Source organism: Rhea pennata, chromosome 3 (genome assembly GCF_028389875.1).
Source record: "Rhea pennata isolate bPtePen1 chromosome 3, bPtePen1.pri, whole genome shotgun sequence".
NCBI classification, from domain to species: Eukaryota; Metazoa; Chordata; class Aves; order Rheiformes; family Rheidae; genus Rhea; species Rhea pennata.
The window spans coordinates 92,240,930-92,264,040 of NC_084665.1; the positions used below are offsets into that span (position 1 = coordinate 92,240,930).

At 38.4% G+C, this 23,111-nt stretch overlaps 1 protein-coding gene across 4 annotated transcripts in view; it reads left to right on the plus strand.

Moving 5' to 3' along the window:
• IBTK (inhibitor of Bruton tyrosine kinase) overlaps positions 1-21,836 on the plus strand; it is a 59,598-nt gene extending 37,762 nt beyond the window's left edge. Inside the window, exons 24-30 of one of the 4 annotated variants that reach the window (XM_062572810.1) lie at positions 1,668-1,760; positions 1,890-2,012; positions 3,078-3,236; positions 8,949-9,095; positions 16,750-16,818; positions 16,917-17,049; positions 19,626-21,836. In XM_062572810.1, the coding sequence (XP_062428794.1) occupies positions 1,668-1,760; positions 1,890-2,012; positions 3,078-3,236; positions 8,949-9,095; positions 16,750-16,818; positions 16,917-17,049; positions 19,626-19,751 (850 nt within the window). In that variant the 3' untranslated portion in view covers positions 19,752-21,836. Of the gene's footprint in view, positions 1-1,667; positions 1,761-1,889; positions 2,013-3,077; positions 3,237-8,948; positions 9,096-16,749; positions 16,819-16,916; positions 17,050-19,625 lie in introns of those variants that run through there. The other 3 variants (XM_062572811.1, XM_062572812.1, XM_062572813.1) reach the window with 3 other exon arrangements.
• The last annotated feature ends 1,275 nt before the right edge of the window (positions 21,837-23,111 follow it).

The following is a 23,111-nucleotide window of genomic DNA, read 5'->3' on the forward strand; positions in this document are numbered from 1 at the left end:
ATTTGACTTGTAAACTAGAAATTTTAGTAGACTTTTTGTTTGGAAAAGGAATTGATGCATTTAGGAAAAAAAAAAAAAGCCTAGGAGTTCTTGGTTGCATTTTGGTTAGTTTTGTTTTTTAGAAGCCTGCTTGATTACCCCTGTGTAAAATATTTGGCAGCATTCTGTACAATGAGACCAAAATACTGTGTTTTGCAGCATGTTGTGGTGGAGCCATTAGAAGTGCTGTTGTACTTTGACATTTTTAAGCTACGTCTTTTGGCTTAAATGGTTTCTGAAAAATCAACATTTCAGCTTTAACTGATACAGTAATAATTGGATTATTGATTCTTATTTTTTAGCAGTATCTCCATACATAAGGTTAGCATACTGTATTAGACTGAAAGTCTGTCTTGCGTGGTGTTCTGTCTCTTGACAGTTGCCTGTAAAGGATCCAGAGAGGAGAGTTTAAGGGTTAGGGAATTATATAGCGTTAATTTACCAGGTTCTGCCCAGCTTCTATTGGTTTGTGGGCTTGTGAATACAGGTTATATAGTTGTGAAAATTAAATCTTAAATCTGAGCCATTTCATTTAGCAAGCAGAGGCCTTCGGGCTATGTGTGTTGTCTCTTTGCATAGTTGTGCAAATAATAGGAGTGTGTGTGGAGGTGGTAACGTGTCCCCCCCCAACAAACTCTTTAGTCTTTCTAGTAGTTGGAGGATGTACTACCTTCCTCTGTTACCTTACAGTTCTTTCAGAACACTTTTAGAAGATTATATGGAAAAGGAGCAAATAAAACTGTAGAAACTTGGCACAGTGTTTCTGTGCATTTAAAGGACACGAGTAAAGTATCCTTCCTCATTTTCTTCAGTATTGCTTGGCATGATGTCAAGGAAAGGCTGGCAGCAGTGTTTAGAGTATTCTAAAGATTAATACTCCAGGGTATTTGGGTGAGGAGCAGTGATAACTGGGTTTGGCGTGACCTCCAGCTGGTTAATTTACTAATGAGCATGTGACAGCTGGTTTTATGGAGGGAGAGAGAGAGACAGGCAGACAGACAGTGCTGCTTATAGTGGGTTTCAAAGTCTGTTTGCGTTTGAGTGTAGTAACATAGCTTAATTTACAAATGTCTTCAAAAATTTAGAAATACCTGGATTTAATTCACTTATGCTTCTGTGGAAATTTAAAACTAGGTCACTTACTTGTAAGAAACTGTTTCTCAAACAGTGAGAATATTACTAGTTACAAAATTAGTAATTTTGCAAACGGTGTTTTTCTTGCCATGTGAAGTAATGTTAATCCGGTTCTTCAACGAAAGATCTAATTTAGCCTCTGTGAAACAACTGAGACCAGTGCTTCTAATACTTAACATGAGCAGTTGACTACTAAATAAGTATCCTGGATTTGGATATCTAACTTTTTTAAACTAATCATAGTTCTCATTTTTTTTATTTCATAACGTAACGACTCTTGAAAGTATTTTTGTAGTATGTTCTTAAATATGTATGTATTTATAAAAGTTTTGTCAGAAACATTCTATTTGAGGTTTGCCATAATTGAGGAAACAGACATAAATTATACATCTAGTTACCAATCTTATGTATGATTTAGAGGATTTCAGTGAAGGTTGGAACTGTGGAATGTAAGTAAAAGATTGCTTTGTAAGGTAACTTTATTTTTCATTTAGCCCCACCAGCCCTCCTGCTATGGATTTAAGAACCATCATGGAAATTGAAGAAAATATGCAGAAATGTGGAACCATGCCAAAGACAAATTCAGGGTTGGTAAAAACCAACATCTATAAAAGAAAAATGTGATAGTCCACGCTATTATGAATTTTCTTAGTGGTTCAGATAATTCAGAGTTTAAAACAAGCAGGAGAAAATTTGTCCTTTTTGTTTTGGAACAGCTTTGTTTTCTTCATTATGATGTTTTTCTGTGAGCATTCAAAATGCATCTCTTTTTCTGCTGTCATCCTGCTTTACCAACTGCATGTCTTCATCATTAGAAATATGAAAGAACTGCTAAACTGGTATGTTAAATCAGTTGTCTGCTCTGAGCTTTCATGGTTCCAACTAAAAAGATGTAACTTTTGTCCACAGCACTTAGGAAACTACTTGTAGACCAGTACTGTAACTGATTCTGAAGTGTTTCTCTTTTTCTATACATCATCTGACCTCCCCTACCACCCAGATGGTGGCACATTTGATAACTCTTCCTCAGTTAGAAGGAAGGATGCTTCTTGCTCTGAGAAGCACCTCAAATACAGCATAAAAGTGTGTGCTTTCAGGAGGCAATGGATTAAACCTAGTGTTTCTTAAATGAACTGGAGAGGTGACTTGTGTGACCTTTATAATGTAACACTGCTAGAGAAGAGAGCTAGGAAATAATCCTGGAGCCCTCCAATAAGCTAACGCTTTGAGCTCTAATACTGTGTTTCACAAGAGAGACATTATGTATGCTTGTTGTCAGTTTTAAGTGCTTTATAGTAAATTGAAGGAAGTTTTGTTTGTTTTGTTTTGTTTTAATAGTAAGTAAAGTGTTACTGTTTGGATAGGTTCAGAGCTGTGAACTGAATTTGAATTGCTGAGACTGGAGAATCCAAATAAGTTAGAAATCAAATTACTGCAGATATTAAAAAAGGCTACATTCTATTGTATACATGTCCTATGTGCGAAGATTTTTCATTTAAGATTTAAGATTTTTCATTTTTTTCATTTAAGCTTTCTGGCAATCTCTAAGAAGGTCACAAAATCAGAAAATAATCTCTACCTGGTGACATTTCATCTCTATTGGAGACTTGATTCCTACTCTGCATGTTTTCATTCATAGGAATCTGTATGATGAATATTTAATATGTGGTGCTGTTCTTTTTACCCCTCCTGATACTCATTCATCCTCTTCCTCCTCCCCTCCTCCCAAACAAACAAACAAAAAACCTCCACCCTACTCATATTATGCTTTTGGTACTCTGGACAAAAAGTAGCTTGATCTAGGGAAGAAGCATTTCTCAGTTTAATTTTGAAAATTAGAGGAGAGTAGTTTTAAAGGACACTGGTGATCTTACGTCTTATGTCTTTGCAATATCAATTCACAGCAGAATGGCTTCTCATGGAATCAGGCTTTCTCAGAAGCAAAGGAAAATGATTGCCCTGGCAGCAAAAGATAATGGATCAGTAACTAACAGCATGGAGACTGCTCCAATAATGAACACACCACCTACACCTACAAAAGTTGCAAAATTAGGGAATGCATGGTATGTTATAATTCAAATATAATTTTTGTTGTTTTGGAAGATTTTCACATTGAGTAGTTTCTCATAAACTGTTTTTTAAAATAAAAATAGCCTAGGTTATGTTCATTACAAAAGACTAGTGTTGAGCTATTTGTATCTCCATTTGGTAGTAAACTAGATGTTCAAAGCAGGAAGGAAATGTGGTGATTGTAGTTTAACACTTTAAAATTTTCCTATAGTGAGTCAGAAGATCATCCTGTCTGTTTCTTGACTGTGTGGGATGTGGTGTTTGTGAACAGTATCAAAGTGAAGTATAGTAAAAGGAAGATGGTAGAATATATTCTGTTCCTGACGAAGTTTCGGATTTTTTTTTTTAATTAAAAGTTATGAATGCTCTTTTCTTCTGTTGTGAGAACAGCTGGGGAAGAAGGTCCTAAATGACTTTGTGATAGAGTAAGTAAGGACCAAAATACAAAACAAAGTTTGAACATGTAGGCGATACTAGCTGGAGGGAGCGATGGATGCACATGCTAAGAATTCTTACGGTTGAGTATGTGTGTGATGTGTTTAAAATGGCTTTTAATGATGATTAGGCCTAATTTAAATATCAGAGTTAGTATCACTGTATCTGATAGAATAAGGGATTTATCATGTGCTGAAAGGCCTAGGTTTAGAACAATGAATATAATGAGGTGCTATCCTGATTTATGCTTCGTTTCACAAATATGGGTGGTGTTGGATGAAAGCATAGAGGTGTAAGACAAGTTGCCACAACTAAAGCTATGTGAATTTAGTGTGTTTTTAATTACTGTAAAATAAATACCTACGTGCTTGAGTTTAACTTGAGGTAAACACAGAGCAGTTCTTTGTCTTTCCCCATTCAAGAAGATGTAGCTTTTTGTCACAGTTTTTTTTCTGTATTGGTACTCTGGGAGAACCTTAGTCATTTTGCTCTCTCTAAAGCTTACCTGTTTGTGCAGGAAGGAAAAGAAAGCTTGCTACTTATCTGCTACAATATCCCCATTTTTAAATGAAATCTTTTTTTGGATAGCCTAGTTTAAATGCTAAGGTGGTAGTTTTCTTTGTTTTGGATAGATTCAAAATAACATAAAGTCTGTGTTTTCTAGGATAGGTATATATTTTTAAATGTATCTTCCAAGATTTGAGCCTTCTCCCTCTTGTTTCATTTGTCCCTCTTTCCTTTTTTTTTCCTGTATGTATTGGTTGCTCCTTTTTGAAAGAAGCATAGTAAGCATCTGCTTGAGTTTTTGCCTTTCTGCTGGGCTCTTGGAAATTTAGATAAAACATGCAGCCTGATGGTGATCTAATGAGTGTATAGAAAGGAGAGGAGAGAGAGGACACCATACAGTACATTCAGCCTTATGGTTGAAAGATTTTAATATTTTATTGGGCATCTCAGAGATCATGCAAGTCTTCTCTGGAATGATAAATAGTGCAGTGGATGAATGTGCAGTGAATTCAAGGTTGTGTGACATGAAGTGGCCTTTGACTAATGTTTCCGACAGTGATGGCGAAGACTTCTCCAAGGAACAATGAGAGCGAGGTCAAGAAATCTGCTCTCTGGACTTGTTTATCATGGGTTTATTATAACTAAAAGAATTGGTTATATGTTTCCAGTGTCCAGATTACAAGCTATAGACCTATGCTACTACATCAGTTATTTACAAAAATTAACTGCCTAAGGTGACCTAATTTTAAAAATACATTCAACACGTTTCAAGTGAATCTAAACAGACTGAATTATTTTTTTGATCTATACAAGCAGGACTTGATACCAGTTTTCTCTATTTGCTTTCATCTGTGTACATTTAATATCAAAATACAGGATCTTACTCCCGTCTCCCTCCCTTCATCTTCCCTTCTCCACATGCTAGGAAAAAAGGTTCTGAATCCTTAACTACGAAGTAACTCATTCTGACAACTGAACTGTAACTGTACATTTACAATGGGGGAAACCTGGTTTCTCATCTTGAAGGATTTATCTTACTGAATTCTCATATGAGTGGCTGAACTTCAGAATTCTTAACATGAGTTACCTGGAATGCTCCAAAGTATTTCCTTTACATAGGGTTCACTTGATACTGCAGGTCAAGGAGCAAATTGATTATTTAGGGAGGTGTCACAGGGCAACTATTTGATTTGGTTTAAAAACTTGCACAGAGACTGACAGTTGAATCAGATTGGTGACCAACACAAGGAATACCGACTTATACCAGCCTTTATTACATTTTAAAAAAATCCAGTTACTGTTTTAAATCTTATTGCTAATGTTACAATTATGCATAAACAACACGTAACCCAATACCTGCAATGACAATGTATAGTCTTACCAACACAGTCACATGGGCTGATTAACCTGTTATAAAACCATCACCTTTTTACACATCAGAGTATGTTGCAACAGCAGAGAAGTCATTACCCAAGTTGTAGCTTGAAAGGGCCTCTGTGCTAGTACAGGAGGGCAGCTGTAACTGGATGTGCTTTTACTGAGCTGGACCAAGGCCTGCCTCTGTTGCTTCACTGTCTCTCCACTGTGATCTGTGGTCACTCATGGCTCTTCTTTAGAGTCTGCAAAGAAACTTCTCCAAATTGAGCCTGCTGTGGCTGGTGCCATGGTTGGTGATTACTGGTCTGGGTATTACATGAGTAGTTTCAACTAGTCATCTTAAATGTTATCAGTTAGATTTTTTTTTTTTTTGGTTATACTAACCATTTTAAAGCTATAGTTTATGTATTTGTTCTGTCAGACCTCAGGTGTCAAGGGAAGACAGAGAGGACTCCTCTACAGGAGGATGGACCTGTGGGTGTCTGCAGCTTCCATACACGATTCTTAAATACAACAAAACCTAAGTTAATGCTTTGCAGGACATTGTGTAGTTTATCTACTTACTCAGACTTGTGCAAGAAGTTAGTTTTGGTTCCTGAAGGCCTATTTTTCAATTTAAGATAAATTACTTTTTAGGGCAAGTATCTGTCCTAAATTGACTTAGCACATGAGCTTAGATGCCTCAAGTTAGATAATTTATTTCTGGATACAGGAAATAGGAAGAGCGGCTCTGCTGAAGGGCATTTAAAAAATACACAGCATAACTACCTTAGTTTGATATCTGAATAGGCTGACTATTCATACTGTTCACCTACTCTGTCTACCAGTTGAGTGTAGTTCAATTTTAAACTACTAATTGCCTATGAACTGTTGTTTATACTTTAAAAACAAGTGTGGGCTTACCTGGAATATGCTTAGATATGCTAAAAACTGTATCTTTAAGGTTCTGATTAAATGGCTTTTGAAAATAGCAGGGCTCTACTGTGCTATATAAAGAATCTTAAGTTCAAGGCCACTGTATACTTTTGGAGGATGCGATCCAATTTAATGCTCATGTGGTCACACATGATCCTAAATGTTCTTATGCAGCATTCCTCTGGCTGCTAATCTGGAAAATGTCAATGGCCCAAGAGTTCAAGTGAAGAATCAGTGAGGAATATATGAATATTTCACATTATGGCAAGCTGTTGGTAAAGAGCATTTGTTAAACGAACCTTAAGCTGTTTTAGGCAAGCCATAGATTGTTTGCTTCTGTTAATTGTCCAAACTAATTTTTGTATATAAAGTAGAATGGTAAGTACTCATCTGCTCTAGTATCATATTTGCAAAGTTCTATTCTGTAAATTCAGAATAGACTGTTAAAGTGCTTCTGGCAACAGATTGAGCTTTCCATGCTTGCAATATATTGAAAACCATAGAACTTGTGTTCCAGTGAAATAAGATACTCATTTTGGATATGCGGCAAGAGCACTTGCCAGAAGGGTGTGGGACCTTCTAGCTCTTTTTGGGTTGACTAAAAGACAAAGCATATCATACAACGTGCTCTATCTGCCAAAAGAAACCTCCAATTTGATAGATTGGGGGGGGAGGGGGCGCTGAAGCTACACTACTTTTAAGAATGGTGGAAGGAAGGAGGAAAAGTTCACACTGGGAATGCTTTGAGAGTATGTCATGCAAGAAAAGAGACAGCTTATTAGTTTTCCGAATTTGTTTTGATCCTCCTTGTTACTCAGGAGAGCCTGTGGCCTTTCAAGAACAGAGGAATAAAGCAGTTTAAAGTTTCTGTCCTGAGCATTAACGATATATATGATACTTCTGTATTTTAACATCTAGGTCTCTCGTTTGTCACTATTTAGGTAGAAATAGTGCTACATGAGGTGAATAACTCCCAGGCCTCTGCATCTGGAAGATTCCCATTCTGCTTTTTATTCCTTTTGGATTGCTCATGCTGTATGCAGGAAACTCAAGGCCAGGTGATCTGGCATAAGGCTTCATGTACAGTACTTGATGCTCTTATTGCAGCATTTTAGAGCTCTCCTGCAAAGCAAAAAATGAAATTTCATTATGTTTACTACTCTACTTTGTATAGCAGGTAAAGGTAATTTGAAAGTCTTCGGTTTGGATGCTCCCCTCCTTATGGTAGTTGTGTAGACAGTAAGCATTCTATAGGCAACTTGTTTTACATCAGTAGTATTTACAACTGATCTGTTACTTCTTTGTGTAGCTAATGAGCAGATTTAGTCTTCTTATACATATTTTGTGTGTTTGTGAATAACTCTTTGAAATGAGTGGGACTGCTTTGGTTAGTAAAGTTAAACAGTAATAATTAAATCTGAAAAAGTAAGTCCAGTATCTTGATAGGGGAGTGGAGAAACGGATAGTAATTTTCTTGATTTCTGTAAGCAAAAAAGCTTTGGGATCAAAATGTGTTGAGAATAGCTATCATTCTCAATTGCTGTATTTTCATACTTGACGTTGTTTTATTTTTGAAAGTTAATGTGCAGGATCTAGGTCAGTAGCATACATGTTATATTTGTGGAAGTAAAACAAAAGTTTTACTTTCATTATTCATTAGGTAGTCTTTTAGATTTCACTGTGGAGCGAGGGATTTATAGAGGCTTCAGTAGGTTTGAGTAACTCAGTATTCTCCGGAAAGAGTCTCAGGAATACTTGACTTGCATGATGGCATGCTTGTAACATTTTCAGCAAAAGAATTGGAGCATTGTGCAATTTATCTGGACACTTCTCAAGGATTAATGCTTTTAGGAAAGATGCAGCTTCTCTGAGACAGGGTATCTATGAAAATGAAATGCTTTTTTTTGAATGAGTAGGTTAGGGGGAGAACTTTTTTCCTCATAATGAAATTCTGTACTATTTATTTTTCTATTCTCATAGATGCCTCCTGTACAGAGAATATTTGCAGCAGTACAGCCTATGAATAGGTGGGAGTAGTACTGGAACTTGGTGTGACTAGGTGTTGCCTTGCTTGCTATTGGGAAATACAAAATGAAGTCTGTCTTCAAGAGTCTTTCATCCTGTGCATCCTAGGCTGCCATCATTTCTACAACTTTTGGAATTTAGATCCTGTTTGACAGCCGTGTCTGTTAATTCTACCATAGTCAAATATGCATACCTAACCTCAGAGAGCTGAAATTACCTGATATTTTACCCATTTGACCCAAAGTGAGTTATTTTAGCAGGTGGGGAGTAGCAGGCATAATGGTAAGATGGTGGCAAGTATCTTTTGAGTTAGAAAATACAGTATTACTTAGCTTTTTTTTTTTTTTTTTTTTTTTTTTTAATCTGAAATGTAGACTGGAATGGAATTTTGGAAAAATGCAAGTATAAAATGAGTGGCTTTATGTTCTGTTTTTGTTTTTTTTAAGGGCGTCTTCATTGCATTATTCTTTGCCAAAGTCATTCCGTGATCTTGTAACAGAAGAAGAAAAATGTGTGAGTAATTCACCAGGTACTGGTATCAAAAGAGCTGTATGTAAAGGAGTTGAGGATACACTAATCCATAACTCTGCAAGGTAAGACAGCTTTTCTTAATTGTGTTTTTTGTTTTGTTTTAAGTGATTAACATTTATACGAGAACTAAAATAATTTAAAAAATTCTGCAGAAGAAAAGATGAAAGAATGTCTTTTTTCTTTTTTTTTTTTAATCCTGCAAGTATTATTTTAGTGGCTCTGCTAACAGGATTTGTGAATAAATACTATGATGAATAGGAGACTGTTAAAAATGAAGACTGAAGTAATTTAGTATTGCCAATGGTGTTTTGTTTGTAATTTGAAGTGTTTGCATCTGAGTGTGTGTGTATGTGCACATATGTATACACACATGTATATCTAAAAATAATTATACTTAAATTTTCTAACCTCTGCAGAAATTAGATATTCTGTAGCACGTAGGAATGGCATACGTGAATCTGAGTTTGCTTATGAGTATTTCTATGTGACCACTGGGAGCATAATAAAATGAGTTTATTCAAACACAGTTCTGGCATTTTCTGATCTGAGCTTTCTTACGAGCCGATTGAGCCATTTAAAAAGTGTACCTAAACAATTAAGAGGTCTTACTGAAAAATTGTTGCACTGCTTAAAAATTAGTGTATTGTAATTACTAGGGAAATGTTTGTAATTATAAGGACAAAAATAGCGTGTTCTGAGGTGCATGTAAATTATTGTCTAATAACTAGATGTATATTGCTCTTCAGTTGTTTTAGCCCTGCACCCTCTTGCTGCCTCCAATAAAACCTCAATTTTGGGGATAAAATAATTACCGAAGTTTTGAGGAAAGAAACCTCAGCCTTATCTCTAAAAGTTTGTGTGACTGAATTGTCCACTGTCTGCTTCTCTTCCCCTGTCATCAAGAATTTTGAGCAGTACACTAACATACCTAAGACAGAGAGGGCCTTAAGATTTTGCAGACTTCCTTACCTGCTCTCTGGGAGCAGCACAGGCCAGCTGCCCTGCAGTGACAGGGGACCCAGGAGTAGAAGGTGACAGCAAGACAGGCAGGGCAGTGGCCTTGCTGACAAGTGCACAGTCCCAGAGTGCCCAGTGAGGAGAGCAGGGCAGGCTCCCTGACAGCAACCAGCGTGAGTCACAGTCAAGGACTGCTGGACAAGCTGTGGCAGGGCAGGACTGGCCATGGTCAAACCTGGAAGTCGAGGTAGGGTCAGGATAAGCACGGTTGGGACCAGACATAGCTGCAGTGTAGCTCAAGCTAAGGTTGAGGGCCTGAGCTTAAATGATTTCTGAGCAAAGAGAAGGGAGCCTCCATGAGGCTTCTCACAGTTCTTTCTCACAACTTAACTCTTCACAGCAGCCTGACCCCGGGTTATACAGCTGCACTGTGTCAGAGCTGTGTTTGAACATGGGCTGCCAAGCCCTGGGAGAGTGGGAAGAGTTTGCAGAGCCTGCTGGTGAACAGAGGGCCTTGACACCAATCACCTCCTAGTGTTTCATGAGAACCCCTATTCCCCCTCCAAAAATAGTCCTTGAAAGGAAAAGACAGTGGGCCTTCCTCTTGGTTGTTCACCTTCTGTAGAAACTGGCCAGTGTTTCCTTAAAACCAATCTGCATTTTTCCTGTTGGTGGATAAGGAACAAATTGAGGGGAGAAAAGATAGGCAGTTCCTGTGGGTGGTGGAGGAGAAGGAAGAGAAGGAGAAGAGGGACTTGGAGAGTGTATGTGAGGGAGGGGCATTTGTCAGAAAGCTGTGGTGGTGGTTGTGAGTGCAGGGGTAGGGCCATGAAGCCTAGGTATCATTAATTTAATTGCTAGCAGAATAATAAAGCTTTCCATATGAGAGACAGTATGGCCTCGTGATAAGGGAACTTGTATTGGATGCTATTCCTAGCACTATCAGGCCTGCTCTGTAACCTTCATAAAGTCACTTTCTTTTTGATTTTCTCTGTCCAGTCTGTGCAGTCTGGCCAGTTGGAAATCTCTCAAAGCTGATTCTTTGAGCTGAATCTGGGCCTAATAAGCTAGCTGTCTGAAAAATGATATGTTAAGATACTGGGAGCTTAGATGACTAGATTGACTACTGTCAGTGGGAAAAGAAGGCACTTCCCAACTTATTCCAGGTTGTTATGGATCGTCTCTGAAGATGTTTTTTTCTGTCTATTAGCTGTAAAGAGCCTAGGTGACTGGTTCATCCATTTGAAAGTTAGGAGCTTAGTTTCTAGTTGTAGGTAATTTTATTCTTTGACTGTACAGTTTCTGTCACAGTAGATGCTGATAATTGCCTGTGGCATTCATGGTCTGTTTTGATGAAGACTAATTATCCACAGCCTTTTCTCCTTTTTATGAAAGGGAAATTGAATGTGGGTAGAGCATAAGGGATCCTGATCTTTTGTTGTCAGATTTAACTGATGGGACATTGAAGATACTTGCATGGTTGCTGTTCCTGCTTTCTCTTCTTTCTTTGTCTAAATTGTGCAGTAATTAAACTGGCAGTTTTCATAAAGCTATATTCTTTATTTCAGTAGTCTCTGGGATTTTTTTGAGTGGTTGTATAAACACTCTTCCATACATTGTCACCTTCCAGTTGTCTGCAACCCTGAAACTTTCTGTTGATTAACCATGTCACGAATACAAAGATGTAAACTGGACTGAGTCCATGGGCAAATGAGTTGAAAAGCAGGGCTGTGTGGATGTGGCTGCATTGTTTCCAGTGTCAGCTCAGCCTTGGGAGTTGCACTGCGCAGCTGTGCATATATAGCTCATAATCCAAGCTAATAATGTAGGCCTGGCATGGTTTACTTTGTTGTGGCAGCCTGGGTTGTCTTCACTGTGTTACTCCAGGGAGCACTGAGGAGTCTTAGTGGAAATATGTCTTTGCGACTTCACATGGGAATGGCCTAGTTCTGGCACTGCTAATACTGAGCTAATAAGTAGTACATGACTCAAACAGTACAGCAAAACCCAAGAGATTCTGCAGGAGACCAGACTTTGTGTTTTCTTTCTGAGGAGTCATTAGATCAGGGAGGTACCAGACCTGAACTGGCTTCAAATGAGCAAATCCTCAAGGAACACTGGGGAGTTGAGTGCTGAGACACCTCAGTGGCTGTGCAGGAGTCAGGGCAAGTTCAGCCAACTGAGTTAAATCAGGCTGGTTCAGTACTGAGCCAGTTTGTTTCCATACAGAACCACTTGTGTCTCTACATCAGTCTTTAATTTTCAAGGCTTCCAAGTTCTATATTTTTGAGGCTTTTTCCATTTTTCTGTATATTCCAGCTTCCATTTTTCCTCTGTTCCATTTCTCTTAATTATTTCGGTGCTAGCTGAGCAGTGGATCTAGCATATTGCAATATCTGCACTTGATTTAATATCTGGGCTAAGAGTTTTACTAGCAAGAAGCACAGATGTAAATATGCACAAAGAACTTCAAAATATCTGAATTGCTTACTACATTTAAAAGCACACTTAAATTGAGGGAGATGACATGGGCAATTAAACTTATCTTTTAACTGATCACTAGAGTGTGCTGTGACACTAGAACTGTTAATTATGTTTTTTTAAAAGTCTTATTTTGAAAAGAACTTTTCTAGAACAGGTTGTTAAGTATAAACAAATCTATTTGAATTAGTTTGCATAGTTGTACTGTGAGCTCTTTGGATTGTGAGTGGGAAGGACAGAGTAGCTGTCAGATGGGGCAAGCAGGTAGGGTTTACTGTCAAATGTGCGTGTGGGTAGGCATTATTAGAGCAGGTGGAAGAAGAGATGAATCTGGGAGATGACACTAGAATAAGGGCATTTAGTAAGCTGTACAAACATACTCTTAACACCTGTTCATCCCCCCTACTTCAGTAAAAAGCTCCTTCATCTCCTCTTTTCCTTCCTTCTTTTTTTGGTTCTTCCTTGATTGTTATTATCTTATTTTTCTTTTCTTGCTTTTGCAATAGAAGCTGGACACTGATTTATATAGGCTCCGTCCTAAAAGTAGTCCCCTACTATTGAAATCATAGAATAATTTAGGTAGGAAGGGACCTTTGGTGTTGTGGTGCGCACACTGCTGACTAATCTTCGACTAGTTGTCTACCAGGACCTCTAGGTCCCTCTCTGCAGAGTTGCTTTCTGGCCAATCAGGCCTCAGTCTGTGCAGGTGCATGGAGTTATTCTCTTCCAGATGCAGGACTTCGTATTTGTCTTCTCAATTTCATGAGTTCCTTTCTGCCTGCTTCTTCAATCTGCTGAGGTCCTGCTCACCCCCCCAGGTCATCTGTGACCTTGCTGAGAGTGCACCCTGTCCTACCATCCAGACAATCAGGAAAGGCATTAAACAGTATTGGTCCCAGTATCACCACTAGTAACTGGTACCAGTTGGACTTTGTACATCTGCTTACAACCTTCTGAGCCCTGCAGTCCAGTCCATTTTCCACTCATCTTGTCCATTTGCTCCATATGGTCCAGATTGAATATAAGGCTATAATGACAGACCATGTCAGAGGCCTTGCTATAAAACCAAGGGAAACGACATCCACTGCTCTCCAGATGTATGCAGAACCAGACGTACGATCATAAAAAGCAATTGTGTTGGTCAGACATAATTTGCCCTGGATCCATACTGGCTGTTCCCAGTCATCTTGTCCTTCATATGCTGAGAAGTGACCTCTGGAAGGATTTGCTTCGCAGCCTTCCTGGCGAGTGAAGTGAGACTAATTTTTATTGCAAATTGTGTTTTTCTTGTCATCAAGAACTTCCTGTTGAGCAGTAGGTCCATGTTTTCCTTAAAATTTTTTGGTGTTGCTAATAAAGAAGCCCTCCTTCTTGCCCTGAACATCCTTACCTTGTTTCAGCTGAACTTTAGTTCTCATAACTCTCTCCCTGTGCACTTAGACAGTATTTTTGTATTCCTCTTTCATAACCTGCCCCTGCTTCTACTGTGTGTGTGCTTCATTTCTGTATTTGAGCTGGTGAATGGACTGCTCTTGTGCATTGAAGAGGCTGTTCTCAGGTATCAGAAGTGAGTCCAGATACCATCTTTTACCTGAGCAGATTTGAAGCAAGTCCTATAACTTTCATCATGTCACATCAGGCTATAAAGCCCTATTCACAATGATAGTTAGAAACTTTCTGTTTTGTTTTAGTGAATTATGTTCTCATGACAACACTGTCTTTTGACACAGGCATGTCATTTCTGTAGTGGCTGTACAACCACCACAAAATATATGTATGGAATGCAGTCATATCCTCTGTTGTTCCTTCCTTTGCAAAATTGTAGCCAAATTTTAGTCTGCTGTCAGAAGATGAGCAGTGGAAAAGTCAATTCCCGTTACTTTTCTCTCCATCTGTGCCTCTTAAGGTTATTCTTCCTTGAACTTAAGAGACCAAAACTGAAATCTCTACCACTTGAGTTTTGTCCAGTGGTATGTGTTGGTAGAAGTCGTTAAGACAGAAACAAGTCATCCAATGTATTTTTGAAGCAGCAGATTTGTTTTTTGGAGTTCTTCTTTGAAGCAGCGTATTTCTGATTTGTTGCCATGGTCAGTGCACCCTGGATTCTCACCTTTCTCTTCCGGATACCTCTCAATTTATGGTTGTTATTAACTTCATTTCACACAATCTTGTATTTCATACTTCTGAATTTCCCTTCCCATTGCTTTATTTCACAGGCATACTGTTTTATTATCTTTTGCTAAATTAAGAGCACCTATTTTGTGTCTGCGGGTTTGATTAGCGTTGCTGCTTGTGCCCACCATCATTAATTTTATTTTTTTTCTTTTAATTAAAAGATTTATAAACAAAAATTGCCATCCCTTTCCTAACTAATTTCACACTCACTTTATAAGTGTTAACTTATTCTTTAAAATAAAGATTATATGGCACTTGAATGGATGTCTAATGGAATATTTTACCAAAGGTAAAATAGGAAGAAGAAAAAAATCAAGATAGTGGTGTTCGTTTTTCTTTGTTTTTAACCTATTCTTTCCTTTAAGCACCTATGGAAAAAGCATTGCGTATCAATGAGGTCAACCTAACAGAACTAGAGCTGTGTAGACACTGTCTGGAGAATGATAGAGCATGTTTGACCACCCTTGCATGGAGCTGTTCATCATGTGTTGGTTCTTTCAGAGCTATGGAATGGTGGTTATCCAGAAGTTTCTAGTTTGGATGTACCACACTTTTTTTGTTTCCACACCATGCACTTTCCCACTTACTGTCCTGCCAGTGTTTGATACAGTCAGCATTTACTGCAAATGGAACAAAAGGATCATATTTAGTCATATGAACTGTGCTTTTTCAGTGAAAACATGGAAATAATATAACCTTGCAGATCTACTGTAGATCTACAGTGGATCTACTGGATTTGATCCAAGGGAGTGACACTTTAGGGAGCCTCTTTTAATGTCCACTGTTATCCCCTGGCAGCTGTTGGTGCAGAAAGATTTTTTTTTTTCCTTAAGTAGTTAATGTTTGTTTTATTTCTGTTCCTTGAGTAGTTGGCTGTTCAGTGGGCAAAATCCAATTTTATTGGAAAAAGTTGGGCATGGTTCATTTGGATGTCATTTTTTATGATGGATGCTGCTTCTCATATTTTTTGAAATCTTGCCCTTTTAACTTAGCAGTAGGAGTGGTGGTTCTTGTTGTCCTTGGAGTTGTGTTCAAGGGAAAAAATTCCAGGCAGAGAACTTAACAGTTATTGGAATGCTCTTATTAGATACTTTCTGTAGATTTTTCCTTGTATCTAACATTTTGTGGCCACTTAGATTATTGAGAAGTCAGAGAAATGAAGATCTACTTATTGAAATACCAACACCATTAGAGGTTGTGTGGGTTTTTTTAATACAATATCATAGAATAATTCAAAAAATTGTGTTAGCAATTCATCATATGATCTAACACTCCCTTAGAGCTCTAGGAATTGCATGTTGCCAAAGAAAGAGATTAGATAACAATAGGTCTCTCTTTATCTTGGTGAAGAGTTTTTCCTGACAAATTCACTTATGGCTTAAATATACCAAATGTGTCTTTCAGTTGTAGGCAGTTTAATGTTTTGCAACAGAATAAAATGTTATTGAGAAAATGCTATTGAGAATTCTTTACTGATATTTGTGAGGATTCTTTTTTTTTCAATTGCATTAATTCTAATTTTACGCTATTCTTATGAATGTGGGAGGTCCTTGCAGGATGTGTACTGAAAGTTCATAATATTGGGGCTTAAAAAGCTGACTTACACTTGAGAAAACAATTCATTAGTACTGTTATTGTAGCAGCAAATGAATGACACTTTTACCTGAAATGTTTATTTGGTGTATAAGGCAGTTCCTTTTTTTTTTTTTTTTTTTTTTCTTGGAGCCACATTCTTTTCATATTAATTGCAAAGAGATTTATAGTCTATGCTGTCGTGCATAACTCAGTTGACTATATTATATGCATTAAAAAAACTCTTAAAAAAAAACTTTGTTCAAATGTTCAGATACTAGGAAGAATTGAAGTTAATGTCTGAGCTAAAAATCAATGAAAGTTCTAATTGTCAGAAATTGGCATCAGTGTGTCTTCAACTACAATATTACAGAAATAGATTCAGCATCAAATCTCACGCCTATCTTCTAGGAGAATCCCATCCACACACAAATTTGTAAATGGCTACTGTGAATTTGTAATTCATGGTATGATCCAGGAGAACATTTTGCCAGTGACTTTTGCTTTCCTTTCTTCCTAACTTTTTTGCAGATGTACAACCAGAAGTAGCCCAGGCCTGGAAGACCATGTTCTGGATTCTCCACAGCCAGAAAGTCGTAAGTAAGTTTGACGCTGGCTTAGATTTTGAATCTTGTTTTCTGCCTTGTGCTAACCTTGTTCTTTATGTTACCTCATGATGTCATTTACTTTTTTTGCAGTCCTTGGTTAGCAACATCCCCGACTAGCTCTCCAGTAATAGCACCTGTCATGTTTGCAGCTATTGTAGAGGAAGAGCTCCAGCAAGAAGCCGCTCTTATTAGGAGCAGAGAAAAGCCTTTGGCTTTGATCCAGGTAAAGTGCTAAGTTACTACAGCTGGAAAGCAGTACAAGGAGTTTCCACTGGCTGTTTCAGAGATCAGTTTTTAGGGTTAGTTATGTATTGATATTCTGAGTATCATTTACATAATGGAGTCTTCACTGCCTCTTGCTCCAACAGACCACCCTCCTTTTTAGCAGATCGCCCTCCTGCTAAAAAGATGTATATTTTTGTTTTCTGTTTTGTTTTTGTTTTTAAATCTCTTATTTTTAATGGAATTGTCTGTATTTCAACTTGTGCCCTTTACCTCTTGTCCTGTCACTGTATACACTGAGAAGACTCCAGCCCCATCTTCTTTATTCCCTCTCATCAGGCATTTATATACACTTACAAGATCCCCCTTGAGCCTTCTTTTCTCCAGGCTAGAAATCCAAGTTCTCTCAGCATCTCCCTGTTAGATGATCCAATCTCTTAATAATCTTTGTGGCCCTTCACTGGACTTGATCCAGCAGGTCTGTGTTTCTTTTATACAGGGGAGGCCATGACTGGACCCAGCACTCTGCCTCACCAGGGCTGAAGAGAGGGAAAGGATCATCTCCCTCTACCTGCTGGCAGTGCTGCCCCTCATATAGTCCAGGATGCTGTTGACCACCTTTGCTGCAAGGGCACATTGCTGTTTCATTTTCAGCTTGTTGTCCACCAGGACCCCAGGGCCCACTCTGCCAAGCTGCTCTCTAGCCAGTTAGCCCCCAGCCTGTACAGGTGCCTGAGTTAATCCTCCTGAGGGGAAGGACTTGGCATTTCCCTTTGAATCCATAAGGTTCCTCTCTGTCCCTTTCTCCAGCCTGTTGTGGTCCCTCTGAATGGCAGTGCAACTTGCTGGTATACCAACTATTTCTCCCAGTTTTGTATTGTTGTCAGACTTGCTGAGCATGTACTATGTCCCATCATCTAGGTCATTAATGAAGTTGTTAAACAGTATTGGCCCCAGTATCAGCCACTGGGATCTGTACTAATGACTGGCCTGCAGCTGGACTTCATGCTGCTGATTGTAACTCTTTGAGCTGAACGGATAAGCCAATTTTCAGTCCGCCTCACTGTCCTCTTACCTAGCCCATACTTCACCAGCTCTATATGAGGATGTTGTGGGAGTTGGTGTTGAAAGCCATATGAAAATCAAGATAACATCTACCACTCTCCCCTCATCCACCAAGCCAGACATCTATTGTAGAAGGCTATTAGGCTGGTTAAGCACCATTTTCAACTTTAGAAATCCATGCTGACTACCCCGATCACTTTCCTGTCCTTCATATGTTTGTAAATGAGTTGCAGGATTAGTTGATCCTTCATCTTTCCAGGGATTGAGGTGAGGCTGACCAGCCTGTCATTTCCTGATTCTTCCTTCTTGCCCTTCTGGAGACAGGGATGATGTGTACTTCCAGTCCTGAGGAGCCTCTCTGGATCACTGTGACTTTTCAAAGATTATTGATTGTGGCCTTGCAGTCATATTGGCCAGCTCCTTCAGCACTCATGGGTGTGTTCTGTCAGGTCTCATGGACTTGTGTATGTTCAGTTTTTTTGTGTCTCCTGATCTGATCCTCCTGTACAGAAGGTGAGTCATCCTTGCTTCAGACTTTCCCACTGGTCCCTGCTTGGGATTGCTGAAGGCCAGTGTGCCACTATCGATAGAAGCAAAGAAGGCATTGAGTACCTCAGCCTTTTCCATGTCCTTTGTCGTTCAGTAGTGGGCCCACGTTTTCTGTAGTTTTTCTTTTGCTGCTTACATACTCGTAGAAACCTTTCTTGTTGCCCTTTGTGTCTTTCCTCTTGGCTTTCTTGGTGACATTCCTGCATGTTCAGTGTCTCTTTCTCCCAGGTCATCGCTCTGTGTTTCTACATCTTGTATACTCCCTTTGTGTGTCTGAGTTTAGTGAGGAGCAATTTGTTTATTATGCAGGTCTCCTGTCACTCTTGCTCAACTTCCTATTTGTCAGGATGGACCGTTCTTGAGCTTGGAGGAGGTGATCCTTGAAACCAGCCAGCTCTCCTGAAAACTCCTCTTCTCTCCATGACCATATCCCATCAGATTCTTCAAAGCAGATCCCCAAACAAGCCATAGTATGTCCTTGAAGTCCACAGGTGTGATTCTGCCTTTTGTTTTCTTCCTTTCTCTTGGGATCCAGAATTCCACCATCTTATGGGCAGCCAAGGCTGTGTCTGACCTTCACATTCCCAAACAGTTCTTCCTTATTTGTGAGTATCAGGTTTATCAGAGCATCTCCCCTTGTCAGCTCCTTGATCACCCATGTTAGGAAGCTAGCATCGATGCAGTTTAGAAAGCTCCTGGATTGCCTGTGCCCTCCTGCATTGCCCTTCCACCAGATTACAGGATGTTTCAAGACCCCCATGAAGTCCAGGGTCTGTGATCATGAGGTGGCTTCCAGTTGTCTAGAGAAGGCCTCATCTACTTCCTGATCGGCCAGTCTGTAGCAGATACATTCAGGGCCACTAAAGCCTGTTCATAATTGTGTTACTGCTGTAAGTGTAGATCTGGCACTGAAATACATTTGTTTTCATTTGTTTTTTTTTTTTTCTTCTCTCCTCTTTCCAGATTGAGGAGTGTGCTATTCAAGATTTATTAATCCACTATGAAGCTTTTGACAACCCTGACGAATTTGTGACTGTTGAAAGGGCTTCACAGGGACCTATAGCAACACCTATGTGGAACAAGCACTAATTTTCACTGTTCACAGTCCTTATTATTTGTGCACTTCTGAAGGCTTATTTCTCCATACAGGTAGAACTGGACTGGAAGAGCAGGAATCTTGTGAATTCAACATCAGCGTTAAAAAAACTGCACATAATCTATAGACATTTGGTAGAGAGAATGGAAATAACTTGTCCACACTGTGTCCATTACCTGCAATATATATTGTATGTATGTTTTGAGAAAATTTCTTTAACAAGCCCTATTCTTAGTAATGTTACATGAAGTTGTAGATTGGAAATGCATTTGCTTATCTTAAGTAAGAGGGGTTTTTTTTGTGTGTTAAATTCACAGGTGGTTGAAAAACAAATGCTTATTTTGTGATTTAATGTGAAATTGAGTGTGCAGAATTATGCATCTTTAAAGGTTATGTTCTTCAGAAGTTACTAGCAAATTAGGAATATCCCCCAAAGTTTGCGTTTAGACTTTATGTAAAAGCACAGTCTGATCATGCAGTTTTCCTTAACTTATGTATGTAAGTACTGGTTCTCTGTTGTGACCAGTATTTTTGACTGTCATGCTCCACAGTGAATCTCTATGCTGTACCTAAGTGCTCTGCTGTTGCCTGCTCTCAGTTCAGTTGTGCATGTTTTTCACTGTTGTGAGACTGGCCTTTGAGCAGCCAGCTCTGTTGTGAAGTAAAGGACACAGTTGAATAGGATATGGTGGCACTTAGTTAGCTCATCTATAGGCTTATTTTGATAAATATGGTACAGTATAAGAACCACTGTGATTAAGGTACAATTTACTTGAAGTGCTGAGGAAATATAAAATCTGTATGTTCGTTGCTAAAGCTATAGGGGTGAATGCTTAATTGTGGAATTTGCAAACACCTACCCTGCAAAGATTATCATAAGTGGCTTTCAGTATTGTGTGTTCCAAAGTTCTCTGTGCCTGGTTCCTTTCAACAAATTTATAAAAAAATGAGTAGCCTTATCTACAGTATTCTGTCTAGTTTGTCTGTTTGTATAGCTGTGTTTGAACTTGAACTTTTTTGATAGTGTTGGTACTTACAAACTGAAAAACTGGAATTGAGAGAGCCACAGAAGATGAATGTATGGAATTGATCACTGTGCGATAAAAGATCTGAATTTTGGAAAAAGCTGTGTAGTTATGACTACCGGTTTCAGGTTGAGCTACACCAACTTCCCACTCTCCCAATTGTAAACAAATGCAATAAAACATAAAATCTTGATTTACACAAAGTTAGTATACTTTTATATGCTGTTTATGTATAATCAGCACTTTTGGTAACTGGAGTAATTAACTAAACTAATCTAAAAGTATTTCTTTTATGTATATAAAACATGAACTGTAGGCATTTAGAAGCTACGCATACAAAGGAGGATTACTTACATAGATTTTAATTCTATTTTAAGTTCTACTGGTGATTAATTTAATATACTGATGAGAGTACTTTAAGTGCTTTATTTGATTCTGGTAGGGCCTTAGGGCCTTCTGAAACTCCTCTTGAATTAAAGGAAAGCCTGTGTACAGTGAGAAATAGCTTTAAAAGCAGTGGGCTTTTTCATGTTATTATCCTAGTCTGTTTTCAAATATAAAATTACTTTAATGATGCTAATGTACATTTTTAAACATTTTTCAAAATTGCTTTTGGTATGCTGTTTAAAATGTCATTCACTTGTCATTATATGAGGACTCATGCTTCTGCACTGTGCTTCTGCACTGCAGAAGAGGTTGACTGCTTTTAAGCTCTGGGTTTATTGGAGCAGTTTATGCATTGTTACTGGTTATACTTATATACACGTTAAAAAGAGCAATTATAAGTATACCTTTCAGAAATTGAAAATGCTTCAAACTGTTTTGTGCTAAAGCAGCTTAAATTTAAGGGTAAAATATGTCATAAAGCTGTGTAAAATTAGAGACTGTGTTTTTAACTTTAAAACTTGAAAACAGAGTTCAGAAGTTTTGAAACATACTTCAAAAATTTAAGATTATAATGGAATTACAAACAAAAATCTCTAACTCATTTGATATACTCTTGGGACAGCTTATTGCACATATGAAAATCTAAATAAAACCCACAAAAAGACAGTTGCATCAATAGTTATTAATGTCTTGCTATAAAAAGGTAGAATTCATAAATCTAAAATGTGTTCAATTGCATGCTTTGCTTTGATCTAAAACAGTGTACAGCACAAATGTGAGATCACTGTGTGTGTGTGTGTATATATGTGTGTGTTTTTTTTTTTTTTTTTTTTTTTTATAGACATCATAGAATTGCAGTGTCATTGAGGTGGGAAGGCATCTCTGGATCCAACCAGAGATCTAGTCCAACCTGCCTGCTCAAGCAGGATCACCTAGAGCACGTTGCCCAGGACTGTGTTCAGTCAACTTTGAATGTCTCCAAGGAGGGAAACTCCACAGCCTCTCTGGGCAACCTGTTCCTGTGCTCAGTCATGCTCACTGAGGAGGGATGGTGGTGGTGTTTCTTATTTTACCTAGATTTTCTGGTATTCCAGTTATGCCAGTTGCCTCTTGACCGTTCACTATATACCACTGAGAACAGTCTGTTCCATTGTCTTTATATGCCCCCTCCACCAGTTATTTATAAACACTGGTGTCTGCTGGTTTTAGGGATACAGAAAAACGTGCCTGTGCACTTAGCAGCTTTCAGATATCTGCAAGGGCTAATGTTGCACTAGTGTTGCAGCATAGTAAGCCTCAAAGGCCTTGTCTAGAGGAAAGAAGCTATAATGTGAAGTAACAAAACTCCTGGAGATGAAGATGAAGCTACTCAGGTGAGTTATCTTCATTTTTATACCAAAGGCTCCTTTCTGTGCTTTTTAGTGTGTACATGCTATTTCTTTAGCGTGGCCTGCTGTTGTGTATACAGACAACTGTGTCTTGTGATGGTAATTTTGCTACATTGAGAATGTTATTCAAATTATCACATTTTTTCTTGCATAACTTAAAATGAGAAAGGAAATTGAATGAACTTTTGCAGAGCCTTCAGGTAAGGATTAGCAGGAACTAAAAATTCAATTTTGACAAACTGAAATTCTGTTCCATGGGCATCAGCCTTGAAGAATACACTTACATTTATCAAGGTGTCACTTAAGCACATTTCTTGTACTAGGAGTAACAAAAACATTACTGCAGTTCTATTTCAATGCACTGTATATACTGACACCTGAAATCAGGCCTCTGCATATAGGCTGGGTGACCATGCTCCTGCCAGAGCCATAATGGTCAATGCAGACAACAGAGCTCAACAGAGTCCTGGAGCAGACTCTTGATAACTACTTGGTAAAATCTCTCCATTACTTGCCTTGGTCTGCATCTCCATTGACTCCACTTGGACCCTAG